At 39.2% G+C, this 27473-nt stretch overlaps 1 protein-coding gene across 1 annotated transcript; it reads left to right on the top strand.

Annotated features, from left to right (window-relative positions):
• The first annotated feature begins 1247 nt into the window (after positions 1-1247).
• Positions 1248-26966, top strand: LOC144628583 (uncharacterized). The gene is made up of 25 exons (XM_078486695.1): positions 1248-1315; positions 2430-2561; positions 3272-3706; positions 5281-5376; positions 5803-5872; positions 6516-6732; positions 7507-7653; positions 8105-8140; positions 8364-8498; positions 9342-9473; positions 10183-10430; positions 11057-11343; positions 14487-14582; positions 15232-15339; positions 16220-16359; positions 17039-17127; positions 17899-18041; positions 19835-19950; positions 21046-21105; positions 21937-22051; positions 22705-22830; positions 23594-23692; positions 24752-24820; positions 25526-25617; positions 26167-26966. Exons 1-25 carry the CDS (start codon positions 1280-1282, stop codon positions 26885-26887), a joined length of 3945 nt encoding a protein of 1314 aa, XP_078342821.1. The 5' UTR covers positions 1248-1279; the 3' UTR covers positions 26888-26966.
• Positions 26967-27473: the final 507 nt, after the last annotated feature.

The following is a 27473-nucleotide window of genomic DNA, read 5'->3' as shown; positions in this document are numbered from 1 at the left end:
TTTTTTTTCCCCAATTTCCCCAGATCCCACTCCCAGTTTCAGTTTTTTATGTTTGCGATTCCCAGTCCCGGGCCCATTGACCCAAATCCCATTTTCCCAGTGGAAATTGGCCCAAATGACTACTCGCATAATGTCTTGCCACCTTGTTTTTGCGCCTTGTGCCTTGTTGACTATCAAAGCCGATCGCCAGTATGAACATGAAGCTAACAATGAAAAATTTTGAATTGTCATTCAAGGTAATCAGAAACTGTCGAATTATCTGCTCTTTAATAGAAAACGGTTTGTCTAATTGATTAAAACATAATTACGCCATCACTTTCAGAAGCGCAAAAAAAAAAAAAAAAAAACTGAACTCACTTTGAATGCGAAAGGCTGAAATATCAGCGCCGCGTGTAACGTCAATTCAGACAAACTTTACATCTAGTTGAAAACAATGCCAGTACACAATTAAGATTAATTTGAAACAACTATGCCTTTCGCTTCATCTACTGTCTATTAATTTAATTACGTTCTAGTGCGTCCTCCGTCTTAAAACATGTCTGCCGATAGAAATATAATACCAGACTCTTTTTATTTAAGACCCTGTTCCTTGTATTTCTACCTACCTTTAATTTATCTTGACCGGTCGCTCCTAGTATTTTGCTTTGAACCCAAGCTACCTTTATCCAATTCTCTGCAGAACGAGATTTGCTTCACTTCTCTCTTTTTTAGACTTTTTCTTGCGGTGCAGGGAAGAATATGGTCCAACTTCAAGTCGAGGAAATTTCATCTCCGTCTTCAGAAGAAAAGAAAGGTTTATACTAAAGGTCACTAAACGCTTCATCTTCGCTCGGAAGCCATTTTGAAGATCGATTGAAGAGGCTCTAGAAAAACTTTCAAATTTCCCGCCTTTTTTTGCGCCGACTTGGCAGCCGCGTCGGAAGTCATCAGCTGTCCTCGCCGGTCCCTCCCCTCCCTAGGCTCGATTTCCAACAGTGTGAGCACAATCTCCCATGATCATCTCATGTTCTTTCTTTTCCCCTCTCTCTTTTTTTGGCGGCTTCTGTTTTCTATCCTAGCACTAGACGTGCTATAGAGTTACTGGCAATCGGCAATAACTTGAAAGCTGTATTTTTTGGACTGAAGGACCCTTTCTCAAGTAAAAAGTCTACCTCGGGAGTGGTAGCTCGGACTTTTTTTGGCCTCTAATGATGCGCGAAAAATAAGCCAATCAAAAGCTAGTCCTATCTGGCGCCAATCTTAAAAGTCACATGACACAAATACATTGCGCGCATCCAAAATGGACGACGACGAGATACAAGTGTTGGAAGTTACGGTAAGGATTTTATACATATTTTTACCCATTTATTGGCGTAATCTTTGCTACAAACACTAAAAACTTAGTCACACCAAACCCCCAATATAATTCTACCGTTTAATTCAAACTTTTCTAAGCGCGGTAATGGAAATTTCTTGGCAATTATTGGAAGTAATTTTCCTCTATCGACGTGAAGGTTCATGTTGTCGATGTCTGTGGTGGATTTCGCGTGGGCGCATTTTTCAATAGTTGTTTGTTATGCATTTACTAGTGACAATATCATTTAAAAGTTTAGGTTTACAAAAAGAAAGTTTCATTCTTAAGTTTATAATAAAGCTACTTTTATGGGAAAACAGTTCAGCTCTTGTTTATATAAGGCGCGAAATTTACACGGCGTGTGTTTAGTGCGCGCGAGATCAATTTCATGTGCATTTCGTGTGTCTGTTCCCTTTATCCGTAATAAAACAACATAAATAGAACAAGTGTTAACTCTTTAATATAATGTAGATATCCAAGTGATTCGTAGACGTTATATATAGGTTGTGTTTACAGCATTTAGAGTGTTATTTATGCTAATGCACAAGGTTTCATAATATTTGACATTTGACACCGGAAGGGCGAAAATGACAGTGGAAATGAGAGCATTGCTTCATTTTGCCTGCAGTGCACGTGCTGTTGTCAATTTTTAAAACAGCAGAATTTCTTTACTTGTGCAAGATTCTTAAATTCTAAACAAAGCAAAAAGGGTGGCCACTGGTATTTTCAATCGTTTCTTTCTTATCATTTATCACAATATTGTAAACAAAGATAAACAATTGAAAATTAATAATTTTGTGAAAAACAGATGAAATAAATAATGGCTCAGTGGAAAAGGGCGTTAGTGATTTTGGCTAAAAGAACATTGCAAAACAACTCCAATTTTTTCGCGGTGGGTGGTAGGATCCTGTTTTTATTTTTGCGGTTTGTGCTTCATTTCTTTTTTTTACTTATGTAAACAAACCGGCACACAAAATTGAGTTGTTTTGGCAATGTTCATTTTTGCCATCACTTCCCTTTTTCCACCGAGCCCTTCAAATATGTACTTAACCTCATACAGAGCATAAATGTTAGAGTCTTAATAACCATTTTTTAGGTGCGCAGTAGTAGAAGTACTGCCTCACCAAAGAGAAAGCGCAAAAGGGAAGCGTCACCACCCAAAACTGCCGCAGAGACTCCATCTAGTGATGGGAATATTCTCCAAAAAGCAGCTCAGCTTAAAAGAAGGGTATGTCTTCTGATTGTTTGCTAAAACCTTTTTAACAAATTGTGATAATTACTGATAGTAGAGGAAAAATATTGCAGAAAACATTATTTTGCTTGACACATGTCAGGGTCGCGGTGAATGTTGGGTTCTGCCGCTACTTGGTTATTTTTCACCAGTCTCTGTCATGCATCAGCTCGCCATGCTGGCATTGTCGCCACCTACTCTTCCATCTGTGCCTACTAGAACATTTGAAACCCTGCATGTACATGTAAGTCTGTTTTATTATAAAGACTGGAGGAGCAAGATGGCTCAGTGGTACCAATGCTTAATTCTGGGGTCTGTAGGATAAAGTGAATAGGGTCCCGATCTTGCTGCTTTTCCTAGATGAAAAGCTAGTACATTGCAGGCTACCCCTAAGCAATTTGTCAGGTAGCCCTACAAGACAGTTACTATTAGGCAACATCTCATGCACGTGGCAGGCTTTCAATAAGATTTGATGTAGGTGGCTCACAGCCCTTATGGAGCAGTAGTCAGAGAGCAATAAATGTATAAGAAGCTGAAAACATCTCCCGTTATAGAAAGCTGCATGAATCTTAGCTGGAAATGTATAAAAAAGTAACCATCAGATCTCCTACAGGTGCTGTGTCTTATTGAAAGCCCTGCTGACAAATTGTACATGTGCATGTGCACAGATAATGTTTTGTGACACCCCTTTCTATCATTTTTTGCAGCTTGAATTTTGTGAAAAAGAAAGAGAAGAACTAACAAAGAGATTTAAAGAAATCAAGGAACAGCTAACAGAAAAGCAATGTTGTGAACTGGACGTCAAGATTGAAACATCTGAAAAACATTCTCCTCTTATTTGCATTGGTGACGATGATGAGGATGACGATGTGGTGTTTATTTTACCCGAGGACTATTCTCCAAGAAAGAGGCAGAAAATTGACAATGAAAAGAAAGCTCAAAAATTTGATAAAACAGGCAATCAGCCTAAGAAAGATGTAGCAATTACATACTACAAGCCAGCGACAAATTTGCCACATGCCAGGGAACACTGCACAGCTTATAAGTTTGTTCAGAGCAATGTAACTACGGCAACAGTATCGTGTAACGAGAGCTATTGCGAGCAATGCTATTGCTATGTCCATGATGCACCTGTGAAAGAGGTGAGGTGTTGCATTTAAAATAACAATTTCGTTTTGCTTTACATATAATTCTAAAGCCTTTTAGTTATTGCGGTTTTCAGTGAAATGCAAACTCTGAAATTCAATCATCAACCAACGGCTTGCGCTTTTTGCTACCGTCAATCATCTTAGCGGACCTCTCAGGAAACAGATCTAGAAGTTCACTTCAACCGGGCCAAAAGGTCACGTCTGTCAGTTGTGATTGGTAGATTTCGATCCATTTTGTTTGTTTCTGTTTTTCACGGCTCGTTGGCTGTTGGCATAATTATGATTGACGGCAGCGAAAAACGCAATCGTTAGTTGGATTTTGAATTTCAGAGTTTGCATGTCACTGAAAACCGCAATAAAGATTTTCAACGTTCAATGATGTGTGAGTTGTTGGAAGTCCCAAGAGTAAACACATGTGATCATCTCATTTACATGTAGTGTCAAGATGCTAATTGAACTTTAAATACTGCATTGAGAGTGCTTACCGTATTTACTCGAATAAGCGCCGCCCCCGAATAAGCGCCGCCCTCGAAAAAGCGCCGCATTTGAGACAAAAAAGTTAATAAGCGCCGCCCCCGAATAAGCGCCGCAGTCCTGATGCGGCGCTTATTTGATGAACTTCATTGAACTAAAAATTGTCAGTACAAAGCAACTCTAAAACAAGCTTGAACACTTCTTTTCATCAAGAGCGATGTTTTGCAGTTCAAAGTGATTTTTTACCGCTTGCCCATTAGTTTTTCAATTCAACATTCTTACAATACATAGTTCTGTAAATGTTTTGAACGCCGCAAACTTTGCCACGACAGCTAGCGCCACTTCTGTTGACTAATACTGACAATCAAAAGACGCTCTTTACAATTACTGTAAAAGAAAAGATTTTTGTGCTGTCCAAATTTTAAATAAGCGCCGCCCTCAAATAAGCGCCGCCCTCGAATAAGCGCCGCACTTGAGGCGCGAAAAATTTAATAAGCGCCGCGGCGCTTATTCGAGTAAATACGGTATTGAAGACAAGTTGCTTATTTTTAACTGCAAGGTGCAGCATTGCCCCCAAAAAATGCCTCAAAACGTGAACTTAAATGTACATGTATTTGCATTTCACTGCCTTACAATACCGTAGAATTCCGGTTATAAGCCCTGGGCTTATACAACTTCAAAAGGGGTTTTGGGTGGGCTTATAAACGGAGGGGCTTATATCCGGGAGGGCTTATAAGCGGAATGAAAAAAACGTTTCGAAACGAGCCACGGGAGTGTTGATCGAAATACGTTTTTAAGTTAAAAACGCGTAATAAAGCAACATTTAGCCCTGTTAAGTACTGTCATCCGGTAGAGGGGGGCTTATATCCGGGGGGGCTTATAATCGGATGTATTTTTTTGTTTCCAAGTAGATGGGCCTATAACCGGGGGGGCTTATAAACGGGGGGGCTTATAACCGGAATTCTACGGTACTTTGTCTTGTGTCTTGTTCCCCTGTCTTTACACAAACACCCCACAATTTGGACAGTATTATAATTATTATTTCTGAATCAGTGCAGTTAATGGAAGCAATTTATTATTATTTTATATTTTAGTGTGACTCCTGGAAAACAGGCACCAATCCCCACTGCAATGCTTATGCCAAGAATGCATTTTGGGAAAAACTTCGAAAGATTGCAAAGAGGAAAACGGTACTTTGAATTCTATGTTTTTTTTGTGCAGAAATTTACAGTATGTATTCAAAATAAATTAAAGTGTTCATGTTTTGCTGATTCACCCTTACCATACATGTACATGTACCTTGTGGGAGGTGTGCGGTGGCCTAATGGTTAGTGTGCCAGACTCCGGATCGAGCGGTCCGGGTTCTAGCCCTGGCTGGGGACAATGTGTTGTGTTCTTGGGCAAGACACTTTACTCTCATAGTGCCTCTCTCCACCCGAGCGTATAAATGGGTACCGGCGACATAATGCTGGGGGGTTACCCTGCGATGGACTAGCATCCCATTCAGGGGGGAGTAGAAATATTCCTAGCCGCTTAATGCTAAGGAAACTGCAATAAGCTCCGGCAGTATGGGCCGCATGGCTCGAGGCTTCCTCTTATACCTTATTTTTTTGCAGAGCTCTGTTCAAGACTCCTTACTTAAGTGCCTGCCTGCTAATGAGCAATCTGAGTCAATGTTGGCAGCAGGTATGTACATATACATCTTCACTGTATTCTCAAATGGCTGAACATACAGATAATTTTTAGTGTCAACACAAGTGGTGTAATTTAATTTGTCATAGCAACAGCAGTAATCAGGTAAAGTGCTGTACATGTAATACGGTACTCTGCTGTTCCTCCCTCCCTCCCTTCCAGGGATGTACCTAAGAAAACACTAAGCTGGCTCATCAACAACCCCAGCTGGCTTTTCTGGCCTGGGCATCTCTAAAAGTTCACCTTAATCTTTGTTTTCATGTGAAATTTCAGCTGGACTAAAGATTTACATGTATTTCAGCTGGTTAAATAAGCCGGCAGCCAGTCTTTAGTGACATCCCTGCCCTTCCCTCCTTTACTTTGCATTCACTCCTTCCTCCCTCCCTCCCTCCTTGTACTGGGACACTTTATGACCATTACATAGTGTAGCATTAGTTGCGTAATCGGCCAAAACCAGTCATCAGAGAGAGCACATAAAGTTTATGTAGTTTCCCATGTTGTTATTCCTCGTATGTTGAATAAAGGCCTTGTGTTTACTGTGAGCAACGACTCTTCTGTCTTCATCCCTCCCTTCCTTGAATTCTGAATACTTTCTCAATACTGGGATTTAAGTGTAATTTCTGTGCTTCCATCTCAGCTACAAAGGCCGCAGAGCTTTTGGAATCTCTGAAAGATAAACTCAACAACTCATCTGGCAACTTCAACTCTCGGCCATCCAGTCCTGACTGTGATTGTGATTGCCATTACGACAGTTGTGGGAGCAGCTATGGTCGTGATGGATGTGACGGATGTTATGATTATCACGAAGATTCCTATGGTTATGGTGGTGACTGGTTGTTTGGTGGTTTTGTAAGGTATGTAAGCTTATATGCCCTGCAAAATAGCTGTGGTATGTGCAAACTACCGGTAGGTGTTGGGGTGGTACGTGGACATCAATTGGCCATTCTGAGGTTACGCAGGGAACTGGGACAAGTTTCAGCCTTTAACCAATCGATAAACTGACACCACCACATGAAAGATAACGTCGAGATTGGTCATTTGACCAAGTTTGATGCCTTGAAGTTAAACAGAGACCAAGTTCTGGAACTTAAAACATGGTTCAAAATCCACACAAACATCTCAAATTTTGAGACAGCTCCCCCCAAACCATATAAACTCTTAAATTTTAGAATCAATTCTGTGACAACTTTAAAATCCTGCCATGGACGTACTGTTTTGAAGAAGCCAAGATGAAAATCACCATGTTTGCTCATTTTACATGTAAGTGTATCAGAAATCATGTAAAAAAAGTTAAGATGGTTTATGGTTTTGGGGGACGCAGTATCAAATAAAATACGTTTGTATGGATTTTGAACCATGTTTCAAGGCCCATAACTTGTTCTGTGTTAATCTTAAAAGCACCAAACCTCGAAGTGCTCTTTCATGTTGTGGTGTCCGTTTATTGATTGGTTTAAAGTTAAAACTTGACCCAGTTCCCTGCGCAACCTCGGAACGGCCAATACATGACTGTACAGTTTCTCTTGAAAGTGCTTATTGGTTGCCCTCAGCTTGTCATGCTGGGCTTTGCTTGTAGATTCTGTGTGAGTTTCCTGCAAAATTTCATGGTCATTCTGATACTATTTTAACAGGTATGGTGGGTATGGCTTTGATCTAAGCAACAATGTTTCCAGTACAGTAAGTAAAGCCAAAGAGTATCTAACTGAGAATCAGCCAGGCCCAGCAGCTCTTGTACTTGATGCCTTGACAGTGGTGCTTTTGCCAGCTGACAATGAAAGGTACTTTACATGTAATAAGGATTTACCGTTAGTACTAGTGTGTTATCCTTGTCTCAATGTACTTAGTACTGCTCAACTGACTTGATCTTGGAAGATTGATTCTAGCATCTCGAAGTTTAAGTGACTCCAATTGATTCAAGATGTGGAAATCAAGGATCAAGAGCCTAGTACTGAGAAAAAGAGTTTCTTAAAATTGCAAACTTGTAAATGATTTTAAGAAAACAATTATTTTCTTTAAGAAAGAGCAATAGATTCACATCTGATCTGCACTACCATTAATTTTTCATTTCCATCTTACAACTGTCTAGTTTATTTTGCTCTCAAATTGACACTCAAATTAAGTTAATACTAACTGCAACACTATTTTGTAGTATATTTTGCCCTATCCCCCATCCAGGGGCAAGGAACTAAGCTTACTGTGCACAAATATGGTTATTATCCTCTCAAACAGGTTGCCCTCTCATCAAGTTACTTCAGCAATGAAAAGGTACAGTGCAATATACAATGTAGATTTTTGATCACTTTGTTTTTTTTCTCCACAAACAAATACATGCATAACGAAAACAGAGTCACATGCGCAATATATAATTATTATCAAAAACTATGTATGTGCATTTGTATTCTCCCTATAAGTCAGTGATACCTTTTAGTTGTGCACAATACTGCTCTCACACTATATACATGTATGCACCTTTCTGTTTAATGGATAGCTTGCGGAAGGCATGGATTGAAGTGCTCATGCATCCTGATCTACCCAAGAATGTAGAGGACAAAGTTAGAGAGCGATTAAAGAATGCTATTAATGGAGCTTTGATTTGTTCACCGGAGAGTTCTGGCTTGAAAGAGTAAGTCATGGTATAGTGTATCAATTTACAGAAATGCTACATGTACATGAAGCTGGGTTTTTGTGTAGCTATCTATCTCTGCACAACATTGTAAGGCAATGCACATGTGTTGCGAAGATAGAAAGGCATCTTGCGACGATGGAAATAAACACAACTTTTAATCGGTCAAAAACATATACAACATGGCTCCGAAACTCTGACCTCGTGAAAACTAGTCAAAACCGCCCGAACCTTCTCTTGACATCTGTCACTCATTTACAATGTAAAACGACATTAAACAAAACGTCACGATAAAGTCACGTAAGTGTCACGCTCTTCTTAACACACATGTATTGTAAGGCAATGCACATGTCCTCGACTACAGTGTACATATTAGAGGAAATCACGACAATAGACAAAACTTCTGATTGGCTACACGAAGCTGCACATTTTGGTTAATAATGTTAATACCCAAATATTGCTTGTGTTCATTATAGACAGAACTTAAAACTATTACGATAATTATTGTTTTATTGTTTACAGTAGAACCCCGGTAACTTAAACTCGGAGAACTAGAACAACTCCGCTAACTCGAACTAACTTCCATTTCCCTTGGACCCACTTTCAGTCATTTGTACTTGGTTAACTCGAAAACCCCGCTAACTCGAACTGTTTTTTGGAACAACCCCGCTATCTCGAACTAACTTCCATTTCCCTTGGACCCACTTTCAGTCATTTGTACTTGGTTAACTTGAAAACCCTGCTAACTCGAACTGTTTTTCATTTCCCTTCAGTGTTCGAGTTACCGGGGTTCTACTGTATTTGACACTTTGATGTCGAGTTTGCTTTTTGTTACTGTTTTAGGATTCTTGAAATGAAGAATTGGAATGACGATTTGCTTGTCAAAAGTTTAGCGGGTAAATTAGGAAGTGATTTTATCAAAGAGGACGAGGATGTTGTGGAAGCTCGACTTGCTTTCTTGGAAAAGAACAAAAGGTACATGTACACTATTGTGTGGTCATTAATTACTGAGACAGAGAAGCACTCCTTTCGTGTCACAATTCTAATATGATCTTTATTCATCATAACCATTCTTTATATCTGGTACAATTCTACATGTACTTTCACACAGGACTAGTATTATTTTTTTAAATCATGCAGTAGTTTAACAACACGATGTTTCAGAGAGTAGAGTAATAGGTGATCACAACATTGTTGCTAAGGTAATCAATACACTACATGCAAAATATACAAATTAATAACAAAAATAAAATGTTACTTCACGTCTTTCCGCCTGCCCTGGAAGAAACTGTTATTCTGTCACTCTATCTTCCATTCTGTCACTGATGTCCATTTATTTTTCTGTCAGTCATGTTGTGTCATGTTTTTGTTTAACTTTCTCTCAGCCTGCTTGCGTGCCTGCCTGTCTGTCTGTCTGTCTGTCTGTCTATCTGTTTGTCTGTCTGCCTGTCTGTCTGTCTATCTATCTGTTTGTCTGTCTCTGCCTGTCTGTTTGTCTGTCTGTCTGTCTGTCCATCTGTCTGTCTGTCTGCCTGCCTATCTGTCTGTCTGTTTACAGGTCTGGGTGTGTGTCTATTTAACTAATTATGTACATGTACAGTGTAGTTTACCATTTCATCATTCTGTTAACTGGTCTCTGAAAATAATCTGCTATTAGTAATTCTCCCTTCTATCCATTTCATAGATTCTCAGATGCTCTATCCTACATGTTGAGTTGTAAAGTAACCCAAAAGAACAGGAACTTTAACTACTATTATGGCGGGGTATCTGTAACTTCAAATGAGCAGCAATTAACAAATATTGGTAACTACAGAAGGAAATTTGTACTGTTGCTGGCCAAAGCAGGAAAGATTTATCAAGCCCTAAATGTTTTGACATTGCCAATTTCAACTGACATACCGAAAGATGTCATGACCAAGACAGTTTTTAAAGGTGAGTTATGCATTGTTATCACATACAACAGTTTTTAGACCATAGTTGGGCTTACTACAGTCGAAGCTCTATTAACGGACACTCTCGTAAGCGGACAGCCTTACTTACGACCGCCTTGTTTGAAACCCCGTTTTAACTCCTATACGAACTCTGTATTTTTACATCCTCGTAAGCGGACCTTCCCATAAGCGGCCGCGGACACTTTCAGAGATTACTTAGACTTTTTCTTTGTTTTTAAGCTCCCGTTAGCGGACACCCCAAAGAAAATCCTTTTAACAACCTCTGTTTCTTGTTTTTTTCAATCAAACTTCACGTCGCCCTTTGTCACAATGATTTTTACAGGACCTAACAGTAATTACAGTACCATATTTCAGTGCTTGTTTTGTCGTCATCCCTATCCGTCCGGTTATTGTTACATAGCTGGGCAAGCTCCCGTAAGCGGCCGATCCTACACCTCTAGTGGCCACTTACGAGAACCATTCTTGTAAGCGGCCAGCTCCAGTTACGGACACTTTTTTCACGTCCCGAGGGTGTCCGCATACAAGAGCTTCTACTGTAATTACCAGCTGTTGTTTGGGATTAAATGAGCCTGCACTCAGCATCTTTGACTTTGTTATCTCCTTCAGATGCGAGAGGCAATACACCTTTCTCACAGTGCACTCTTGGGTACATGGATTATACAAGCGCTAAGGAGCTTCTCACTGCCTTTGTAAATAACAGTAGTTCTACCGAGACAGACAAGATTCCTTCACCATCAGACATTCCTGAAGAGACAATTAAAAAGGTGTTGGCATTTGTACTGACTGGCGCACAAGTCAATTCTAGTCTGCGCATTGAACAAGCCATTGAGTGGTACATAAACACATTCTGTGAGACTTCCCTGTCTAATGACTGCCTTAAGGAAAAACGACAGGTCAGTATAGTAATTATGTATCAACGGTTGATTATTGATTTGCATCAAAACCTCTTTGTAGAGAAAAATAAAGAATTTGTTACAAGTCAATCAACACCACCACTCAAATGCGATTCATACATGTACATGCACAATAATTAAGAAGTTATTTTTTAGTTTTTATTATTTTTAGAAAAACCTGTTTCTTCCATAATACTAAGCTGTCACAGAAAGGGTATACGTTATTTAAGGTGGCTTCATATAGTTTTATTACCGTGCGCTGCTAGTGCAAGCTTGTCGAAATCTGCGTGCGCAAGCTGATGCAAGCTCAGGCAAAAATGATCAATCATGGATTTATGTTAAACGTTTCAAACGAAAACCTTACCCTTAACAGATTTTAAAGAATAGATTATACTGTTTAACTTCTAAAGATTATGAGTTTGTAAATTTTATCAATGGAATTGCTTCCAATGCCGCATAAACAAGTCGAAGAAAAGTCAGCGACCTGTGAGCATGCGCAACACCGTAACTTGAAGAATTTCTATTTTGCTGACGTCACAAAAACTAAGCGTTTTGGAGTGATCTGAAAACACATTTTTTTATTTGTGACCCTATTTGCAACAACGACCCTTAATGGAAATCGCATTGAAATGATTTTAACGCATTTTTTAATGCGTTGCCAATGGAGTTTCAATGCATTGATAATGATTCTTAATGCATTTTCAACGGAATCTCAATGTTTTTCAAACGTTGCAAAATGTTTTTCAATGCTATCATACTACGATTTCCAGTTGAGTGCGACGCGAACAAAGTTTGGTGATGAGGTTTCAACATAACAACGGCATTGTTGTCAAGGGCAAACTTCTCTGTTTCCATTGGTAACTGTCGTAAACAGGTACTGACCGCCATTGTTCTTTTATACAAGGAGGACCTCTCGGGAAACAGAGCAATTTTTTGATTGGCTAATTTCGATCCAAGATGGCGTCAGTTTTAATTGAGCAATTTTGTGATTGGCTAATTTTTTTGAAATTTCGATCCGAAATGGTGTTAACTTTTGTCAGCTTTACGAAGCGCCAAATGTTCCTCATTTCAGTGCGCGAATTATTCATTTTGCACTTGAGAAAGATATATTATTTAAAGCTGAAGGAATTCTTAAAGCTGCTAGAAAATCCCTGGAGGTGGACAACGATTTAATTTCAGTTGAACAGTAACTCTAACGATGAAGGTAAAGTGACGAACGTTGAACATAACGTCAACTCTCAACACAGATCTGTTACCGTCGATATAAAACAGCTAAGGCATAATATATTTCGTTATTTGTTTCTTTTATCGTTGTCTCTGTGTATATATTTTTTATTTGAAAGCGTAATAAAGTGTTGCTGATGATATTTGTAGTGTTTGTATTTATTTAAGCATCGAGATTGTCGAGCAAGACAGTTACAAAAACAAATTTGTTACCAATGGTAACAGAGAAGTTTGCCCTTGACAACAATGCCGTTGTTATGTTGAAACCTCGTCACCAAACTTTGTTCGCGTCGCACTCAACTGGAAATCGTAGTAATGTTTTGCAACGCATTGGCAACGTTTCATTAAGTAGAGACAAAAATGTTTGATTATCATCACTCCACGCAATCAAATAACTCATCAATAAAATGAATAACAATGAATGAAATAACTCATTCGTGCGAAGGTTTTGTTTTGTTTACTTACCGTTAATCATACTTTTCACACAAAACTTGGAAGAAATAAGATGAACACACTTTTTCATTAGGGTGGCATTACTTCAGAAATTCAGTTAACTACATGTACCAATGCGGATTTGAAATAAATGCAACAACATAACCAAATTTCCGTGCATCAGGTTTTAGCCGTGTTGTTAAAAGTTTCCAGTTGAATGCACATAACAAACAAGCCGCAGACCCGAAGGTGATCGACGATTTCTTGTACTTTTCTTGCACATACCGTTAAATAATAACAAAATGATCTATAAGAATGAGCTTGTATGTCTTTTGTATAAGGTAGCCATGCTTTTCGTATAACGTGTAGTTTAGAGCTTGGCTGTATGGCACAACGGTTATCAGTTGTTACAGAAATTTCCGTGCATGGTTTTAGCTGTGTTGTTAAAAGTTTCCAGTTGAATGCACATAACAAACACACCGCAGACCAGAAGGCGATCGGCGATTTCTTGTACTTTTCTTGCACATACCGTTGAATTATCACACAAAAAAAAAAATGAATGCCTTTAAAGAAAAATAAGTGGGAAAAACGTACATGCCGGAAAATCTTCGAGAGCTATTCAAGCATCTAGCTTGATGACCTTTGTGAACCTTCAGACTTCTGTACGTGTCAGTTTACTTTGAGCTCTTCATTTCAAGATCACATTGCTCAATGCTGTGGTATGGAAGGGTACTCATAAGAATGTAAAAATGTAGCGACTAAAAATATTACGAGCTTGTCAAAACGAAAACTTGGAAACTAAATGATTGTGCAGACCACATTTTTTAGCCAATCAGTAGCTTGTAGGTGACAAAATTAACGGCAGCGCCGGGCGTTCGAAAGCCGCCTTTTGATGTTTTCACTATACGCAATATCGGACAACCTAGGCAGGTTTCAGAGCGCTCAGAATAGTTTCAACATTGTTAAAGAAATTTTACTAATAAAGAACCATTCGAAAAATAATTGAAACCGTTTTTGACAATGCATGCGATGTTCGGAAAGTCAAAATTTGGTGATAAGATCTCAAAACGCATCAAATCTGTTCCATTCAACGATTTGATTAGAAATGGTTCTCAATGGTTTTCGGATTCGTTGACATGTGTTGCCAATGTTTCAAAACGCATTCCAAATGTTTTGCAAACTTTTTTGAAATGGTTTTCAACGGAATTTTCATTTCGTTGAAATGCGTTGTCGACGTTCCAAAACACGTTGACAATGTTTTCATAATGCATTCTCAATGTTTGAAAATGCATTGAAACGTCAAAATGGTTAAATGGTCCTTTCCGTTAAGGGTCGTTTTCGCAAATAGGGTCACATTTACAGTTTTATTTGTTCTTTGTCTCAAATTGATGTAATACCAAACTTGCTTTAAAGGTCTAAACCAAAAATAAATCTAAACTGTAACATTATGATCATGCAACTGAATTTATTTTTATTTCTATTTACAGGTGGTAGCGAAAGAGGCAGAGCTGCTTGTTACCAAAGCAAAGCAACAATTTCTTTCCTCAACTGAGATCAAACCTCCAAAAGATGTCCCATTCAAGGTATAATTATTATTATTTATGAAAGTTAGTAGCAACGGTACCATCATACCATCATTAAATGTCAGTGTAAAAGGGCTACAGCTGCACCACCCTCTGCAGCCGTTGTGTTCCTATGATGATAGCTAGTTGTTAAATATTCTTCAAAAGCAGGAGCCTCTAGGGAAGTCTGGGGCATGCTTACCCTGGAAAATGTTGATATTTTGACTCCCTAAAATGCCATTTCCAGGTAGGTATTTTAAGTCATTCCGACAAGATGTTGACCAGTTCCACTTTCCTTGGATGAAGAATTCCCTGCATCTCACAAACCCATTTTTACTGCATTGTATTTTATTTTTTGATTGAATTAATGTTGCATTTTTGATATTAAAACTTGGAAGTTTTCTTTAACTTTTAAAATCTATATTTATTTTTAAAAATCTGACTGATTTCTGATAATGGTTAAACCAGTCTGGTTGCCTGCATTCAGGAAGGAGTAGCAATACTTCCAGTTGCCTTATGCAGGGCTGCAAATAATTTTTTTCACGTGAAAGGACATATGTCCGACTAAGACATCAGGTCTGACAAAACAAAATTATGGCTGTTCTCCAATCCCTCAGATTGGAACTGATTTTACTTTTTTAAATACATTACTTTTTTCTTCCTTTCACAGGTGTTTGTGGTGGAGTTGTTTGCAGCGCTTACTGCCAACCTCTATGTCAGCAACAACTGTTACCCATACTTTCCAATAACAACCACACTGGAGACCTTCAAAAGAAAGGTTCTGTTTATAACATGTACATGTACATGAAGTAATGAATTCATAAAATAGAAAAGAAAAAAAGGCGTTAAACAGTGTAGGATTACATAAAGATGTTGTGGATTTATTTCGTTTTTGGTTGCGTAGGGTAGTTCAGGAAATTAAGGGAAGCCTCGTGCCAAAGTGGCCCATAATTGCCGGAGCTTATCCCGGTTTCTGTAGCATTAAGCGGCTAGTCCATCGCAGGGTTCCCCCCCCCCCCCCAGTATTATGTCGCCGGTATCCATTTATACACCTGGGTGGAGAGAGGCACTATGAGAGTAAAGTGTCTTGCCGAAAAGCACAACACAATGACCCTGGCCAGGCCTTGAACTGGACCGCTCGATCTGGAATTCGGCACACTAACCATTAGGCCATCGCACCTCCCATAGTGTAGGTAATGGTAGTCTGAAAAAGAAGAAGAATGTCTGCCTACATGTACAACTGTGAAGAAAAGTGAAATATTAATAAGAGACTTGTTAATGACTTTGTGACTGGAAAAATACTGTTGAAACAGTCCAATTCCAATTCCATGCCAATTCTTAGAATTCTTATAGGCCCAATCAGTTATGTTAGTTGTATTTTATAATGAGAACTGGAAAAGTGGTATCATGATTACTTTTAGATGATTAATATACATGTAATAAATATTGGAAACACTTGATGGTTCTCATCCTTGCTCTGTGGGTTTTTTCTCGGTTCTCTGGTTTTCCTCCCTCTACAAAAACCAACACTTCCAAATTCGAATGCGATCAAGAATACATGCATGGCCCCACAAGCTTATAGTTTTAATCCTCACCGTGTCTAAATAAAGGCAATTTATGTATTTTTTACTAATCAATGTTATTATTGCAATCAACAGAATTTGTTGTGGGCGTGTGTTTCTGTGGTGCTCTCGCCAGTACTTAGCAGCAAAATTAACCATCAAATACTTAATTTTGTGCTGGTTAATGTCATGAAACCACTTGGAAGTAGATGTATTCCCTTTCACGTCTACACAAGGTTTGTGGTCACTGTTTAGTAATGTGTACTATCCCTGAAGGGCTGCAACACTGTAGAACTTTCTCGTTAATCATACCACTTTACGAGAATGAACAAATGAATGAGTGAATGAACAAAGGAATGGATAAACAAATAAGTGAACAAACAAGCGAGTGCTTGAATAAATGAAGGAACAAGCAAATGAACAAACGAAGAAAAGAATTAACAAATTAATGAATGGATAAATAAATGAGCATGAGAACAAGCAAAAGATTGAATGAACAAAGGAACAAGCAAATGGACTAACTAAAAAACGCAGCCACCCATGAGCTAATAAAATGAGCAAATGAACAAGTGAAAAAATGAAGGAATGAAAGAACAAACAAATGAATGCTACATTGAATGCAACCATTTGTGTTACCGAAATTTCTTAAAAGTATGAACGAAATTAAACATTCTATAAAAATAAGAACACTAAAGTCTTTTAAGTTTCAAAGACAAGTTTCGAATACTCTGTACCATCATCAGTTTGAAGATGTTTACAATTTGAAAGTATGTATTTTTTTCGGCTCAAATCTCTTTAATCTCTCAAGCACAGTCATTGTAGTCATAGAAAATAAGACATTCAGTATTTTGAGGCTGTAGAGTACACGGTGTCTATTCCTAAATGATATTGATGAGAACTATTTTTTCGTTTCAGCTGGGTAACTAAGCTGAATGACATTAATGGCATTGAGAAGAATTATGAGATTGCACTTTGTATTCTCAAGGAAGGGAAGCACAAGTCAGGTATATCTTCTGTTCATAAGGTGTAGTTTGGTCAGTTCAGTGTACATGTGCATTAAATCAGTGTGCAAAAGGACTGGTCAAGTCTGTCAGGCCAGAGTGGAAGAGGCTCAGCATATACATGTACATGTCGGTGGGGGATTTGGCCCATTTTTATATGAGGTGCAGTGGCCTTATGGTTAGTGTGACAGATTTTGAAAACCTCTCAACTCTGGCGAGTGAAAGAAAATGGTGGGAAGATCATAGCCTTCAGGGGGTAACCGTGTGATGGACTAGCGTCTCTTCTGGTGGGGTTAAGAAGAAGAAATACTCCTAGCCGCTTAATGCTACAAAAACCAGGATGGGCTTTGGCTGATGAGCCACTTGGCTAGACAGCAGGCTTTTTTGGGGCAAATAAAAGGTGAAATTTGCCCTTATAAAGTGGGGACTTTTGACCATTTTTTAGTTACACTGCAAGCAGTCCCTTTTCTCATTCCATCTGTTGAGCATGGAGGAAAAAAAAGAGAACAAGTGTCAAAAATCACTGTTTATTAACTATGTAATTATACTTTTTACAAACTTCTTACTTGCCAATTACATCACAGTGATACTGACCAATCAGTTTCATTGACTGACAAACAACTTTTCAGTTGACTCTGAAGATGACTTCTGCTAAGGTTGTCGACAGTACTTTTCACAACTACTCTCACCTGGATGATCACACCAGATGAGCCAAAGTCAGTCAAACGGTTTACTGATAATGTTAGATGCTAAAATATATGAATTTATTTCAAGGTCCAGATGGCGTGTCTTTACGCAAGGATGCTGTGATGCTGGTTAAGAACCTCACGGATGCAGTTGATGGCCTGCTAGGCAAGACTGGCAACTGGGGGCCTAAGGATAGACTTAGTGCAGTACTCAAGAAGATAAAGAAAGATGTAAGTGATGTTGTCTAGTGTTGGCCAAAGCCTTTGTACCTATATGGGCAATTTCTTCTGCTAGTTAATCTTTCCATATACTTTATTTTCCACCTTTTTTCACTAAATTTCTTACGTAAACTTGGATTATGTTTGTGTGTTTTTGTTTTTGTTATCTAAATCTTTAGTACACCTGACCCTTTTAAAAATTATTGTAATAAATGCTTAAGGTGGCTCGTATCAGTTTTTCTTGCGTGGGAAGTCTGGTGACTAGCGCGCGCGTCACGCTTCATACCCACGAGTCACGCGCGAGATTTGAAAAGGAAAACAAACATGGCGGCCCAGTGCGAGGTTGCTTTTCTTCAATTTAAGAAAAAATTCCGCGTTCAACTGAAGTTGTTTCAACAAGAACATTTTAAGTAAACTTAATGTTCGTCAGTCAAAATGTTTTCGGATCTCACTGCTCAAATTACAAAAGCAAATTCGCATGTGCTACGATCGATCTCGTCGGAGATCGTGAGTCAATTCCACTTTTTTCGTTTCAGCTTATTTGAGTTCGCTGTCAAACACATGATTATTCAGACAAAGAAATACTTTAAAGTAAGACCTAAGAGGCACAACTGGCACCAACTGAAACTGGCTAAATCCCATGAAATCCTGAGCCGAAAAGTTTCGCAGACAAAGCGAGGGGAAGTCCACGCGAGTTGCGCGCGAATGTGCCCGCAAAGATCAGCGGTAGTCAGAACTGAGCATGAGTTAATGCCAAACTTTTAAATCGAAATTTTGAAGTGCGCGGAAACGCGCGTGGGAATTATCGAATTCGCGAAGGCTTTAGCAAGAAAACTAACCCGATGACCCCTATTTTTTATTGCCCTAATATTTTCCTTTTTTGTAAAGGAAACGTCAGAAAAAATCTAAAAAAATTCTACGAAAGGAATTTTTAATTACTTACAAATTACCCTTTTTTGCATTTGCAAAAAATCCGCTTCGTAGAAATTTTTTAAAATAATTATACAGTTTCTTTTTCAGATGCCAAAAGTTATCACGAGAAAAAAAATGGGGGTCATCGAGTTAGATTTCAAGATATAAGCACCGGAAGCTGAAAAAGGGTCCTAAAAATCATTGGCTATCGTTGCCATGGTAACCACTGATGACGTAATTATTGATATTTTGGATCAACAACACAATGGGTAATTTAATCATACAAAAATTTTGTTACGATCTTTAATTGATTTTTTGGCCATTTTCTTTCAAAGGTCGCACGGTCAAAAACCTGAAAACTGGTACGAGCCACCTTAAGATGGCTGCCCAATCTTATTAGCCAATGGTGGTTATTTTGAGCAGCCATGCACTTTATTTTATTTTTATTCTTGTTTGTATTGTAAATTTAATTAAGGATGCGAATAAAGTTGTTGTTGTTGTGTTGTCCAAAATATCTAAAATCTTATTTTCCTTTCAAATATTGAGTCAATTGCAAATAAAGCGTTTCAAAGGTACCTTTCATTTATGAAACCTTTGGTGCAAAAGTAGGTGCACAAAACCTGACAAAATACAATATGTGGTTACGTGTGTTCATGCAACTAACCAATACAAACATTTGGATTACGTAACTCATGCATAGTGAATGAGAGCAAAACAAAAGATGTGCACGGACATGGACCTTCCAACCTAAATCTTGGGCTCTTTGTTTGCTCCTTTGATGTTTGCTGGGCTTCCTAACCATTTCCCTCTATTAACTATGTTGTAGGTAATGACTGAAATCCTGATAGCTTGTATCTGTATTTGTTTTTCATTTTATATTGTCTTTTGTTTAGTTTGGTAAAGAGGTGTCCAAACAGGGACTGAAGGATTTCGAGGGGCAATTGATGAGTTTGTGTTTCAAGAACGATCCCAGTTTTGCCAATTTTGAAGATGTCAGGAAGGCTTACAAGTAAGGATTCTTAGTTCTGTGCTTCCATTATCTTTTTAGTTTGTACTTGTATTTGTGTGTATGCTGAAAACTACTCTGAAATAATTGTCTTAGTTCACAACTCTTTCTTTCCTTTCTTTGCCAGCTAAGCCTTATCAGGTACAAAGTAAACTGCATGCATATTGGTCTACATGTAACTATAATTCTTTAGTTGAAATAGCTCTGATTTTATAGTAGGTCATTAAGAATGGCAATAGGACTGAGTGGAGTCCAATTTGGTCTGTAATCATGTGAGTGACGGGTATGATTACAGACAGAATTGGACGACACGAAGTCCTGTTACCAATTAATCAAAACTATAACAAAATTTGAGAAAAAAACTAACCTTCGGTTGAATAGTCTTTATGAGTACTGAAAAACATAACAGTTTACTCAACAAATGCACAACAACAGCGCGCACAAAATGACGCGTACTGTACAATTACACAGGCATGACGCGTAAACTGTCCTATTACACTGTCCAATTACAAGCATGACGCGTACACTGTCCTATTAGTGCTCAAATCGGGCTGCTGATAACCAATCACGTTCGAGAATTTTGTTATACATGTAGTTTTGATTAATAACATTATTTTGTTGCTTGTTCTGGGTGTTTGATTAGTTGGGGAACAGCCTGGGATGGCATGGTAAAAAAGGGTTAGTCTGAGACATTTGGCAAAAGAAGTTTCTTTTCCGCCTCTGTGTATCTGTTGTTAGACATTAATTTGGTGTTGTCTTGTGAAAAGCACAGGTAGCTGTGGATAGTTTCCACGCATAAAGCACCAAATTCGCGTTAGTTAAATGCATGTGAACGTACACCACACGGAAATTTACTTTAATTAAATGCATGTAAGCATAACTTTTCGAAAAATCGCGTTAATTTTGTTACGCGTAGTTTTTGTTTGCGTTGTCAAATTCGTTATATTCCCATAATAAGGTAATGTCTTGATGCAGTTCGTCCATTGAGAAATTACTCTAACCAAGGTCTACTGTTAGCTTTTAACTGAAAAAACTGTAGATGATAGTAATCTCTACAATGACTTGTGTAAGTTTGATTTGTGATTTCTTGCTTTTCAGAGGCGACAAGTGGCCACCGTTAAGATCATCAATGATAGACTTCCTTAAGAAGCATCGAACGTAAGTACCACACACATTTTGAGTTGCAATTGTAGCAGAGAAACAAGCCGGTGGGTCACAGACAGACAGACAGACAGACAGACAGGCAGACAGACAGACAGACAGACAGACAGACAGGCAGACAGACCTTTAAAATGCTATTCTGGAGACTGAGAGTGCTTAACGATTTAATAAATGAGTTAAAAGATTGTGATGGAATTCGGAAGAGCACCATAGTTAAGCACCACGATATGAAAAAAAGACAGAAAGACAGACAGTCAGAAGGAGACGGAAAAACATACTCTTAACCTTACTGATCTTAGTCTACAGCTGCAACTTTACTGCCGATAAGAGATTTAAGCTTCATCTTGGTTCCTCTTGCTTTAATTTGAAATCTTTAATGGGTTTTATTGTGTTAACCCCTGCCTCGTGAATATGGAGGATGGGTGCCTGGGATACCCGGGAGGGCCTCCACTGAGGTCAGCCGGCCCTCCCCAGATAGAATAAAGCTGCCAAGGCTGGCAATCCCAACAAAACAGCCATGAGCCCCCACACAGAGACACCCGTCACACTGATTAAATCAGTGGAAAAATGAATAACTAATAACAAGAAGCAGGGAAGGGAGGGAGGGAGGGGAAAAACTCGCAAAACATCCCTGAAAATCCTCCATGGAACGAAGACCTGACACCACGCTGTAATGTCCGAGAACGCAAAGCACTGAGCCAGACAAGAGCTAGTAACCGCTGACCACCAGGACAGCTGACTACTCACTCGTTGTGGTTAACTTGGTTAAATTGCTTATTTAACTTGGTTAAATCGCATTTAACCTCATTAATCTTCGTATTTTAACAGGTCTCACACAGGATGTTGTGTTGAAGTGTTTGGTAGATGTGGTATGTTCAACGAGGTGAAGCTCACCCTTGCTGCAGTTGGTTACACAGGCAGTCATCCTAGTATCTGTGTAAAGGTATTCATTATGTTTCTGTTTGCAATTCTGCAAAGTAAGAGGAGATGGACCAGCCACTCAGGGGAGGGGGATGGATAAACTGTTGTCCTAATGGAATCCGAAAGAAACTTGCATTTCCAAGCCTGTCCATCCATTTCCAAGCCTGTCCATCCATTTCCATCCTCACCATTGTTAGTAATTTTCACCTCCTTATGGCGTCCTGTCAATTATTGTTAAGTGCCCTGTGCACTCGGTAAATGTTATTTGTTGAGCTTTTTGAAATCATGCTGAAGCATTGATGACAGTGGCCTGTGAAAGTGCTGTACCAAACATTTCCTGTTACAGTATTCTCCAGGACTGTTGGTCCACATGCTTTTGTAGAGTAAAAGCCTGATACAGTCAACTCGTTATAGCGCAAAAGCGGACACGCTCGGGGCGTCGTTTTGTGTCCGTTATAGCGAGAGTCAGTAATAGCGGGAGTCATTTCCAGTCAAACCTTATTCGCCGGGTATTCGAATTTTGTCCGTAATAGCGAGTGTCCGCAGTAGCGGGGTGTCCACAAGGCGAGAGTTGACTGTAAAAGGAAGCGCCAAGGGAATAGGAAATTGTGCTCGTTGTAAAGGGGGCTGTGTCAAACGAACACTGTTTTAACAAATTTGTGGTTATTTTTTCAGATTAAGGACACAATGTCAAAGCTAACGAAGGATGAAGCCTGTCAATTTGTAGACGCATGTGCCGATTGGTTGGGAAAGACTCTGTGTGATGGAGCCTTCGCTATGTGGCGGTACAGTTACAAATCTGTAAGTTAAGATGTTATTGTTACATGTACTTACATGACTAGAATGTTTTGTAATTCTTCTATTCACCCTGAACTCCCTGTCTATTAATCTCTTTCTTCTAATTGACTCTCTTTTTTCGGTTAACATTCTTCTTATTGACTCTCTTTTTTCGGCTAACAGTCAACTCCTTAAAATGCCATTGAGACTGGCTCCAACTGTCTGTCTTAAGGCCTTGTTACACGACGCAATTTTTCCCTCAACTTGCAACGCAACGATGACGACTAAAAACATTACAAGTTGCAGAGGAGATGTCACACGCAAGCAATTTTTGTTCGCAACTTGCAACACGCCCGCTCTGAACGCTCTGATTGGCTGTTTCCAGCACAATTGCGTTACAGGTTGCACTTGATATGTTACACGCAGCAACTTTTCTTGCAACGTTGCGAAAAGTAGAGGATAGTTCAACTTTTTCTGCAACTTGCAATGTAACATTTTGTTAACATTATTTCCATATTCTATAACTTTTGTTTAAAGGGACTGTGTCACGGCTGATTATTACGGTTTATTTTATTTAGTGTTGCCAAATACTCGCTATGAATCCTAATGTTTGCAAAGGAATTACTTCTATGGATCTAAATGACAAAACCATAGCTTTTGTATTATTTGTGTTACTGAAATGTCCCCTTACTGTTTTAAGAGGTTATTTTTATATTGATGGTCATTTTCCCATGCCTTAATTTGGCTAAAATTCGTGACACAGTCCCTTTAAATGTTGTTTTCGCAGATGAATGAATCCCTGCTGTCCTGTGTCAGGGCCATTGCTGACATCAAAAGACAGACTTTTACTGAGATCCTGTCAGGAGCGGTAAATCGTGCGTCCGAGGTAAATTTTTTTATTGTTCATTTAATATTGTTCAATGTTGCTGTATTACTCACGTATACCAGAACCTACAATAAGTCTAAAACACGAGTCTTGAAAATTCCGTTCCGGATTATGGGTGGGGTCATTGTGTTATGTTCTTGGGGAAGACACTTAAATTAAAATTGCCTCTCTCTAAACTGCTGTGATACCGCAGTTTGAAATGTGTGGTTGAGAGATTCACTCCTAATTGGCATGATTTATACCCAGAAAATAGGACCTTCCATAAAGTGTGTCAAGCTTGACATAATTTAAAAAGATACGACTCGGCGAAAGTGCTTGTGCCAACGAAAAACTAGTGTCACGGTCTATTTAAAAGCATTGTTTGCGAAGAATCGGCGAAGAAGAGGCACCATGAATTGTTCTGAGGAAAAATATAAATATCTATGGCTTAACTGTTTCATATCGAGAATGAGAAGATTAACGAGAAATGCCACCCATGGCCCAAAGTCAGTAAACGAATTTCTCTCGGCTAGGAAACGCGAGTTCCAATTTTAACCAATATTTGAGTTTCAACAAAATATTACATAACCATGACTCGGACAATTTTAACAATTCCCGAAATTAAGGTTTCAATACACTTGTAAAGATCTGATCATTACAACAAAAACAAAACAAAGGATTACTAATGGGTTCTGGCGAATTGTTAGGACAACGTAACCAAAATACTGACGGTAACCAGCGATTGACTACCTTATTCTTACTAATTTTCCCATGTTCTTAATTTCGCAAAAATTCGAGAGCTGTGTTTCGCAAATTCTAGCTTTCCCGATTTAAGAAGAAAAGTGAGCGAAATTGTATTTAATTTCGCGATTTTGTCATTGCTTATCTCCCAAACTCTCTCCGCGCATACTTTTTTAAGAATTGTCGGGATTTTTCCAAAACGCGAAATCGCAAAATTTCAGTAGAACGCATAGTTGCTTCATGCGACAGGAACTGGACTTAAACGGGATTTAACTGACCTTATGGTAATCTTGACGTGGCATAGGAGTTTTATTTTGTTCTCTTTATGTTTTTTTTTAGCTATTCTGTCGCAACACTGTTCAAGTTAAACAACGTGCAGATCTTGAGCGCTGGCTGCGGGATATCAAGGTACACTGTTTTTATGAAAGAAAAATATAACCTCGATTTAGTCTCTCCACCTCCTCCCCTCCCCCAACCTGTTTAAATACACCCCCTTCCTCCCGGTTTCTTACTTGGTAGATCAGGACAATTTATGAACCTGTAGGAAAACATGATAACATCATACAGGAGTTAACTGTGTCCACATAATCGTCCTCAAACAGCTCGACATTTTGGACAAAAATACAGAAAAACCCCACCTTAAATATAGCAGAATATTTCACTTTAATTTTTGCATTTAGCAGAACATCCATCAATTCGTTCGCTCGCTCGCTCGCTCGCTAGTTGGTTGGTTGGTTGGTTGGTTCGTTCGTTCGTTCGTTCGTTCGTTCGTTCGTTCGTTCGTTCGTTCGTTCGTTCGTTCGTTCGTTCGTTCGTTCGTTCGTTCGTTCGTTCGTTCGTTCGTTCGTTCGTTCGTTCGTTCGTTCGTTCGTTCGCTCGCTCGCTCGCTCGATCGCTCGTTCGTTCGTTCGCTCGCTCGTTCGTTATTTCACCTTATGACCACTTGGTAAATTACGCCAGAACACAATCTCAGTCAGTCGTTTTCGTTTTTAGGATCCCCTCTTATATGACAAGATTTTGTTGTCCCGTTGGTGGTCAGACTGACAGGCTTCCAGTACTGTAGGTCATTTCTGAATATAGCCATCATACTGTATAAACTACTTTCCTTGATAGGGATTGTTTGGAAAGCAAGAATTGACCGCGTGGAGCTGGGCCTTCCATAACCTTACAACAGGACCGCTGAGACGCAAGAGTGCGGTCATCAAGTATGTAAAAGATAAGGGTCGGGTAGCAGGTCTCGCAAGGTCTGACAAATAGCTCACTACCCTTTAAGAGAACAATAGAGCAAAGTAGCCCCTAAAAATTCTACTGGCGACCAGTAGAATTTCAAGCTTACGAGAGCTGCTACATTACTGGAAGATAATAATTTATAATAATAATAATTTAAATAATAATAATTTAAAATCTTCTATAGAATATCTAGAAATGTTAAGTTATGCTCTGCGATTTCAGATTTACCTTTAAATTAAAGAAATTTAAAAATAATAGTTTTATAAAGGTGGAAAACACCACAAGAAAACCAAAATAAACCTAAATTGCTGAGATAAGCCAAGATCAATTCAAAACGGTAACTTTTCAAAGAGAACTTGATATGAAGACAGCGAGATGCCGGGAGCACAAACGCAAGAAAATGCGTGTACATGTACTCCTCCCACGCGCGTCTTTCAAATCCCGCGTGCTGTATTTTTTAACACTTAATAACGAATAGAAATATTTTAGAACAGATTACTGACAATTTTTTTTATATATCCTAGGCAACTGAAGAGCAGTGCCTCATTACAGTCGGGGACACTTTCTTACCATCAGCTGCTTGCCGCCCAAACAAGTGCAGTGGCGAAGAACACGCCAAGCGGAACACAAGCACAAGGCAGTGCTACAAAAACAACCGCAAGTGGGACCCAGGCCTCAAGTGCTGTCACAGCCCCAAAACAGCCTGTCCGCCCTGCTGTTTCAACATCAAGCACCAAGCACTTGCTTGCCGCGCAAGCAAGTGCAGCGGCGAAGAACACGCCGAGCGGGACACAAGCACAAGGCAGTGCAACAAAAACAACCGGAAGTGGGACCCAGGCCTCTAGCCCTGCCACAGCCCCGAAACAACCTCTTAACCCGGTTACTTCCACATCAAACAGTACTACTACATCCGGTCAGAGAGTGGCGGAAAATCTCCAAATCAGATATAGAATCCTGAGGCAGAGTATTACTTCAGCTACACAAATACCTGTACGCCCGGCTGTTTCAACACCAAGCACAATTTCTGGTCAGAAAGTAGTTGTAAATCTTAATGCTGTAAACATTTCCAACTTAGCCGGAAGTCCTGCAGTTGCATCACGCCCTACTACACCAACCAATAAACCGAAGACAACGAATTCCTCTGCAGTGAGTCTTCCGTCTTCAACAGTGCAGTCCGTCCCAGGCTCTTCTTCTGCTTCAACGGGCACCAGCTTGGCAACCCTCGGCTTCTCAAAGAGCCGGTAATCGCCCATCTGTTCCAGCGGCAATTCCGAAGTCCTCTCCAGCTGTTTAGTGAAGGGTTACGTGAAATGAATAACAGTGTACTTCAAATGGAAGACAAAATGTGAGGCTGGATCAAAGTGAGCTGCTGAAAAACGCATGGAGAGAAAGAAATATTTATATGAAAATCGAAATTTCTAGCAGACGTTAACAAAGAATCTAATACCCCTGTTCACACAAAACACGTTAAATTAAAACGAATTTAAAGATGAATTCCAGTCCGTACTGCGCAATCTCGGCTGCAATGTTTATGTGAGCCCACACGAAGGAATGTTTACAAGCAAAACTAAAAATTCCGCGACAAACTTACCTTTTTCTTCATTATTAACGCCAGATATCCTTGCAGAACAAATAATAACGAGTAGAAGAACCTTGACGCTATTTCAAACCGACGTTTCAGCTAATCGGAAATTCTTGAACAAAACGAACTGTAATGGCGGACTAAAAAACTTCATGTATGCTGTCACCGAAGTGTAACTTTTCGACGAATTCAAAACAAAAACGTAAACAAACCCCAAGTCTGCGCAGTACGGACTGGAAATCAGCTTTA

This window comes from Oculina patagonica, chromosome 10 (genome assembly GCF_052425735.1).
Source record: "Oculina patagonica isolate OP01 chromosome 10, crgOcupat, whole genome shotgun sequence".
NCBI lineage: Eukaryota > Metazoa > Cnidaria > Anthozoa > Scleractinia > Oculinidae > Oculina > Oculina patagonica.
This window is presented reverse-complemented; position numbering and strand designations above follow the sequence as displayed.

Coding starts and splice junctions, on each gene's coding strand:
- LOC144628583 (XM_078486695.1), top strand. CDS start 1,280: ATGGACGACGACGAGATACAAGTGTTGGAAGTTACG. Junction 2,562..3,271: donor CAGCTCAGCTTAAAAGAAGG/GTATGTCTTCTG, acceptor CATTTTTTGCAG/CTTGAATTTTGTGAAAAAGA. Junction 14,583..15,231: donor CAAAAGATGTCCCATTCAAG/GTATAATTATTA, acceptor TTCCTTTCACAG/GTGTTTGTGGTGGAGTTGTT.